Here is an 8,513-nt window from a genome sequence, read left to right on the forward strand (position 1 = left end):
AAGAATCAATATGCCTAATTAATCTGATTAAAGAAATTAATTATATTAATGTGCTTCATTAATACGATTTTAGTTAATGTATAACAAATTTAACATACATCCAAATTGAAAATTATAGTATTATTAGCCTAAATAAAAAATGTTTATTTATTTAATATCCGAAAATTTGCATCCATATCCATATAATTTGATAGATCATCTTGTATAAAATGAAATAACTTCTTAATTAAGAATAAAGAAAATCAAACATAATCATTTAAAGCGCAATTCAATTTTTCTTATAATTTTTTATTCTACAAAAATACAAAAAACCATGGATGTGATTCATTAAACAACTAACAACCTTGTACAGTTTTATGATTTTTTTTTCATAAATTTAATGAATAAAAAAATATATATAAAGTGTTATTAACATATTGAGAAGCAGAGAGAAAATCAAATTATCTTTAACAACTTAAAAGAAAATATTACCTCCATTTTAATTATTCCATTTTATAAGAAATAAATATTTAAGATATATAACGACTAATTTTTGTAGAGTTATTTTTTTTTAAAACAACTTGAAATCTAAATATATAAATAGAAAATGATATATGTATAACATTTATTATGTTCCATAAATATTAACTAATAAAATGAATAGTATTGCTAAATGATTATATATACAAACTATTTACTATGATCCATGCATTTAATGTTCCACAGTTCAAGAATGAGGATTTTTTCTGCAAACAAAAATAAATGACAGTTCAATTAACAATAATTTATAAACCTAATATAAAAAATAAATAAAAACAAAGAATCACAACTCATACACAACTTTAATAAATCACTTTACACACATTATAAAGAACAAGTTAATGACCCTATCCTATTTCCCTCTTCTTCTTCTTCTGTCTCTTTCTCTTCTCTCATTCTCCATCATGAAGTTCCAAGACAGTGAGCATCTCTTTGGGAACACCACCACCCCAAAGCACATGATCCCAAAAGTGACCTTCATAGCAATTTTGGTGATCCTAGCACTTGCAATCACCCCTCTGTGGTACCCTTTTTTGAGCTATCATTCATCATCACTCTTGAAGATGAAGAACAACAAGTACAAGCACATTGAAGCATCTACTCATGATGAGGATATGGCACACAGCAACCTTCCCTCAACACATGTGGAGATGTGTGACATTTTCACAGGGGAGTGGGTGCCAAACCCTAAGGCACCATACTACACAAACAAGACTTGTTGGGCCATTCATGAACACCAGAATTGCATGAAGTATGGCAGACCTGACTCTGAGTTCATGAAGTGGAGATGGAAGCCCAGTGACTGTGAACTTCCCATATTCAACCCTTTTCAGTTCTTGGAAATTGTTAAGGGCAAATCCATGGCCTTTGTTGGTGACTCTGTGGGAAGGAATCAGATGCAGTCCATGATTTGTCTCCTTTCTAGGGTAAGTATTCCAACAACATCATCTACCTGCAAAATTCTAAGTTTCTGCATCCACAAGTAAAAAATATCATTAAAGAAAAAACATCATTAACATGCACAAATTATAATGTTATCCAATTTAAGGGTGGTTTTTTAATCAATATTGATATATAAGGGATAATTTATTCATAATTTATGGTATATTTTTAGCATTTTTAAACCTTTTGAACACAGAATATTATTTTGAAAAATTTAAATCAGTAATAGTACTTCCATTGATGTGATGGTTCAGCATTATATACCAACTGTTTCTTTTAGATATATAGATGATAACTGATTAAACCTTAAATTTACAAATTTATGTATTTCTTTTTCTTTTATGATTTTACACAGTGTATATAATTAATAAATAAAATCTATTTAATAAAAAAATATCTTGAGTGAGTGTGTCACATTTCTTTTCTTCACAAACCATTATTATCATCATCCATTGTTGTTTTCTCATTTGCTTTTTTTGTCTTTTTTCTATTTGATTTTTTGTGTATGTGTTTTGCTTTGGAGTCACGTAATTAATTAGGTATCTGATTACATTGCAAGCCTTAATTAACCTTTTTCTTTAACCAAAGTTTAAAGCCAAAAATGCTTTCATTCAATTAAACTCTTCTTCTCCTTTTTGTGCTTATGAGATTTTCACTCTAGGGAAAAGCAATCATTATTCTTCTGTGTGAAGTATCAAAAAGGTTCAAAGTCCAATACAAAAATTTCTAATTTTTTCTTAACCAAGACAATCCTTTACTGTGAAGTATTTATTGATAATTATTTTCTATTGAAAAATTAAGTATTTTTTTTTTCTAATTTTAAGAGATGAAATCTTTTTAAAAAAGGGAGAGAAAATAGTAATATTCAAACAATGTACTTCTTGTATAGTTAATGAATATTTAATTTAACTCCTAATTAGAACATTATTCCAATACCTATTTAATAATGAAAAGGGTTATGTTAATTTTTTGAATATTATTGTTTAAAAAGGGTAATTAATTAAGTGACAGAAAGTGGTAAGATAGATATAGTAATGATAATGAAGGGTGCATGCCAAAAGGAATCGAATCTTTGGTCTGAAAACTCTGCTCACATGCAATGGTGTGTAGTGTAGTCAGTGTTTCTTCATTCGAATCAATAATAATTATCTGAGATCCATCTTTTTCTCTTACTTCCACTTATAACAATAAAATATTATATTTAACTAATAAAAATAAAAATAAATAAAATTTTAAAATAAAATAATAATATTATTGATTGCTAAGTACGAGTGTGAAACTATCATCATTCTTCTTCATCATATGCCCCTGGTTTTTGCTTTTGTCTACTTTTGAGTTCCCACAGATTTTATTTTTATTTTTATTTTTTGTTCATTTTTTTTATTGATGGCAGACTGTGCAATGCAGAGGTACACTTTCCAAAACACTCGTGAATTGAGAGAGTTATTTATTACTTTCTTCATTTAAAATTATAATTTTAAAATAATAGGGTTTCTTTTAGTTTTTTTAAACCTTTAACATCACTCTAAATTAAAAATATTATATTCAAGTAGTATACTAAAAGACTTAATAGTAGTGTATTGAACTGAGAAAATATTCGTTTTTTTCATTTCTAAAATAAATTATACATCTGAGAAAATATTTGTTTCTAATTTTTAAATAAATTATTGTTCATTTATAGAAATGCATCATATCATATATATATATATATATATATATATATATATATATTTTCAAAATGGAATCATCTCTTTTCAATCTTCCATTTGGAACTATGTGACACATTTTCATAATAAGATATTAACAAGAGATTGTTGATTATTGAGAAGATAAAATTAAACATTTTTTTATTGAAAAAATAAAATAAAAAACACGAAACCCTACAATGCCACTACAAAAATAGTTTAAGAATACAAATTTATGTCACCTAATCCATCCTTTAAGTCTACAACAAATAATAATTGAATCCCTAACAAAGCTAAGTTAGTAGAAATGGTTGAAACGTCCCAATTAGAAGATATACACAAAGAAAAAAAAAACACAAAATTCTACTGTATATTAATGCATAATGAAGCTTTCGTATTATTTCTCTTTTGGTATGTCCCACAAGTTTTGTCAAGAACATTTATCATCGTAAAAAAGTTCAACAAGTTACATAATTTTCTTTTGTTTCAAAAACTTAATATCATCACACTTTTTATATTATATATATGCACTTCTTAAGGTTAAAACACACTTATATTTCTGATAGGAGAGACTATCAAATGGTGAAAAAAAAAGAGAATGGTTAAATATAATTTAGGAAAATTTTAAGGAGTGTTGTTGTAATTTTTTATTTTTTTTTCATCTTTAGTAGTATTTCTTCTTTTAATTCTTTACCCAATTTAAATGAGATTTTTTAAAAGTATTTTTATTAATAAAAATAGTATTTTAATATGGTCTCATAAACATAATTTTTTAAAATTGAAATAAACATTTTTTCAATTTGAAAATTTTTATATATAAAATCTATATTAAAATAATATTTTTATTTTTATTTTTATTGATAGCAAACTCTCACAAGACAATTTCTCATTGTAGAAAATATTTATATGGACATGCAGAGAAATATATATATATTTTTTTAATGTGGCTGTGTAATGTTTTTTAAAGTGTTTTTAATTGGATCTTTGGATTATTAATTGGATGTTATGATTAAATATTGTGAGAGATATATATTATTGTCATTAATATCAGTGTACCTGCCAGCAAGCTGTGTCATAAATTGTCTTTGACCTGTTAACCCCTTCTGAATGGGACAAATATATTATTAAGGTTTAGATTAGACCCCAGTAGGTGAGATTATAAAAATTTAAATCATAAGGTGATTTTTTTATTATAAAAATATAATTATATATTCTATCATATAATCACTATAAAAGTCAATATATTTGAAGTTAATTATTCTCTCTATTCTGTTTTAAATGAAATATTTTTTCGAAAAGAAAAATATTTGTTCATTTTTCATTTTTAAAATTCAAAATAAAAGACCAACTTTAATTCACACAACTTATCTTCTATAATAAAGTGATTTAGGGGTTGATTTGATAATGTGAGTTTTTACATGGAATAAATCATGCTAGAAGAGGAATATTTATATTATGTACTTAAAACATGTTTATTATTATTTTCAACCATAAATAATATTTATTAATATTATGTTTAGAAAAAATAAAAATACACTCAAATAATTTTATTAATTACATCCTTCCGGTTGACTTGAAAAAATATAAATCTTCATAATTAAAAAATATATTTTTTTAAAAAGAGGTTTAAAAATGTAGGCTAAGTTTTGTTACATTTATAATATCATTAATAAAAAAAAAACGTAAAAGTGAATATGAGTGTAAAGTAGTTGTTGATGTTGTGTGACAAATCCAACTAACAACTCCTTTGGGCTTAAGGTGTTTGTTTGTGATAAATGAATAATTGCTTTGTGGAATCTAATATGATAAACACATACTATGGGCCCTTTAATTATTTAAGTGGATAACTACAATAACAAATTTATAGAGTCGTTATTCACCAAAAAAATAAACACATATTATTATTATTATGTGTATAATCACCTAATTGTATGTTGCAATAAATTGGTATTTTTAGATGATAGAGACAATAATAAAAAGGAATTGTTCCCTCTATTTCAAAGAAATTATATTGTTTTTGTTTTTTTTCCCTAAATTATTTTATTTTTTAATGTTAAGAAAGCATATATTACCCTTTTTTTCAATTTTATCCTTTTCTTTCTACACTTCTGAATAGTTTTTTTTGTAAAATTGGTATTTATTTTCATTTAGGAAATAATTATTAAAGTATATAAAAGAAAGAATAATTTAATCTTATCATTAGTTTCTTGAATTTTACAAAGATATTATAATTTCTTTAATTTTTGAGCCTGAACTAGAAAAAGTTTTGAACATACATTAACTTTCTCCTTTTATTTATTTATTTATTTATTTAATCTCATTATTTATTATAATTATTAATACTTTCTTTCTACTTTTTTTCTTCTTTTCAATCAAACCAAAATGTAGTAGGCCTTCATTATTTTTCACATATATATATTAATTATTATTAGCTGTCAAATAATATATAATTAGCTATGTGCTGGATTATTCGATTTTGTAATACACATGCACCTTACTGGGGACAGAAATTTTTGGATCAAATTGCAATGATTATGACTGTGATGTTACTTTCGAATGTTTGGACTAAATTTAGAAAATTAAATTTCAGTACATAGTACATGGTACATATATTACATAGAAATAGACAGAGTCACACCAATTATAGAAATTTCAGGTTAAAATTATGCATATCTGCTTCTCCTATCTTTCTTATACTCAAAATGAAATATTATTACATGATTAATTAATTAAAAATTAATTAATAGTTAAAGTAATAGAATATGTATAAAATGTGTAAGTTTTCCTAGTAGATAATTTTATTGAAAGTTTAATGAAATCTTCTTAATGGTGATGAGGAGTGATTTCAATACTTTATATTAATATAATAAATTCTTGGGGGAGTTCATCTAATATAGTAATTAACAATTCAGTAAATATTATAAACTCATCATTATTTATAAAAAAGATAATTATTTAAGCTATGCATAAATTTGATAAAAAGAAGTTGTAAAGTCAAATGCAATATTATTTTGGTTATTACAATAATAAAACTCAAACCTTATATATAACCTCATATGAATTAATAAAAGTATAAACCCACTAACAATATTGTCTCAAATTAGGAATAGAAATTAACTAGATTAGTACTTGGAGTCATGAATAATTATTTAGTAATATTTCTTTTGAAGATCAAACAATAATAATTACATTACATTGTCTAAAGTAAAAGGTATAAACCCATATTATAATTTTTTGAAAACAATGTAACCAAAGTATTCGAATAATTTTCATATATTTTTGTTTTGACATATATAGTGGTATTTGTTATTATTAAATTATATTATAAGTAGAGTTTAAATTTTATGTTAGAAACTGGTTTTGGTTTTGTGAAGTTGAGATAAATTTTATTAAGAAGTGAACTTTAAGTTTGAAAAATCCGCTTCTAGTAAGTGTGGAGCGGGTGACCTGATAAACTAAACAAACACTCGTTAGGATAGACTCGAAATGACTCTGATACCATATTAAGAAGTTGACTTTTAGTCTTAACTCAATCTCATAAAACCAACTTATGAGTTGAGGTTTGCACCCACTTATATACTATGAAATTTCTTAATCTCTAGTCGACGTGGGATTTCCAACAAATTTAAAATTTATTTTGTAAAATAATATTAAAATATATTTTTACAAGATGTCTTAGGTTTATATATTTTTTTTTTAAAAAGTAGAGATAAATTTTTTTTAAGTATATTTAAATATTTTAATTAATATCCATAAATTGTTAAATTAAAATTTTGTGAACTTCTCAGGTGGAATGGCCAATAGATGTATCATACACAAGTGATGAGTATTTCAAGAGATGGAAGTACCCTAGTTACAACTTCACCATGGCCACTTTTTGGACACCCCATCTAGTAAGATCCAAAGTGGCTGATTCAAATGGTCCAAGCAACACTGGTCTTTTCAACCTCTACCTTGATGAGCATGATGAGAAATGGACCACACAAGTTCAAGATTTTGACTACATCATTCTTGATGGAGGGCACTGGTTCTACAGACCAATGGTGTTCTATGAGAGGAAAAAGATTGTGGGGTGCCATTTTTGCCTCATGGAAAATGTCCCTGACTTGACCATGTTCTATGGCTACAGAAAGGCTTTTAGGACTGCTTTTAGGGCAATCAATAGCTTGGAAGACTTCAAGGGCACAGTATTTCTCAGAACATTTGCACCATCTCATTTTGAAAATGGGATATGGAATCAAGGAGGAAATTGTGTGAGAACCAAGCCATTTAGGAGTAGTGAGGCACAATTAGAGGGCACAAATTTGGAGCTTTATATGATCCAATTGGAGGAGTTTAAGAAAGCTGAAAAAGAAGGTAGAAAGAAGGGTTTGAAATTGAAGTTAATTGACACCACACAAGCAATGTTAATGAGACCTGATGGTCATCCAAGTAGATATGGACATTGGGCACATGAGAATGTAACATTGTATAATGATTGTGTTCATTGGTGCTTGCCAGGACCCATTGACACATGGAGTGATTTCTTGCTACAAATCTTGAAGATGGAGGGAATGAGATCAGCTATAAGCTAATTTTTTTTAACCATCTTTAACTCATTTTTCTTGTAACAACCTATCTTTTTTATTTTGTCATTTTTTAAGATAAAATTTGTTATGCTAAATTCAATATATATTTTTTAATTTGTAGAGAGACATACATGTTCAAGGGTTTCTTTTTCAAATATATGATAAATTATTGTATACTTTTGTTGGTCTTGGATTTATGTAAAATCTCGTTCTGCTTCTTTTTTTTAATTCTGATTAGTGTTTGGAACCTTGACGTGCATGAGGGTGGTTTCTTGAAATTTTTAGGTTGTTAGTTGGACTAGTGCTTTCGTTAGTTAGGTAGGTGGTTCTAGTTAAAAATTGATTATTGTGTAATTTTGTATAAAGGTTGAACCACCCTGCAGTGATTCTCATTTATTTATTATTTATTACGGATAAAAAAAACTGGTTATGAAAAATGGTAGAATGGTAGAAGAATAACCAAGTGGATTAACCAAACAAACTTGTGTGTGTACCTTGTGTTTTTTTGTGTGTGGACCAAGACTTCACACACAAGTTAGGCAACACATAATTATTGTGCTTTGTATTGAAAGGTTGTTTTAGCTAACTAATGTGTTGTGAGTCCCATTTAAATCTCTAGGGTGGTCCCAATTGTCATACTTGGCTTTCACTAACAATCTCTTAATGTTGTTTTGGAAGTATGTGAAGGTTATAAAAATTGTTTTGAATCATTTGTGTGATAGTCCAAAATATTTTTGTGGGCTTGGTCTTTTTGATTTGCTTGACATGTGAACCAAACATTATTGATGAATAGATCAAA

General features: G+C 26.4%; 1 protein-coding gene across 1 annotated transcript; it reads left to right on the forward strand.

Annotated features, from left to right (window-relative positions):
- The first annotated feature begins 846 nt into the window (after positions 1–846).
- Positions 847–7,890, forward strand: LOC137837079 (protein trichome birefringence-like 19). Its single transcript, XM_068645935.1, has 2 exons — positions 847–1,445; positions 6,935–7,890. The coding sequence occupies exons 1-2, from the start codon at positions 861–863 to the stop codon at positions 7,718–7,720; spliced, it is 1,371 nt and encodes a 456-aa protein (XP_068502036.1). The 5' UTR covers positions 847–860; the 3' UTR covers positions 7,721–7,890.
- Positions 7,891–8,513: the final 623 nt, after the last annotated feature.

Source organism: Phaseolus vulgaris, chromosome 4 (genome assembly GCF_000499845.2).
Source record: "Phaseolus vulgaris cultivar G19833 chromosome 4, P. vulgaris v2.0, whole genome shotgun sequence".
Classification (NCBI taxonomy): domain Eukaryota; kingdom Viridiplantae; phylum Streptophyta; class Magnoliopsida; order Fabales; family Fabaceae; genus Phaseolus; species Phaseolus vulgaris.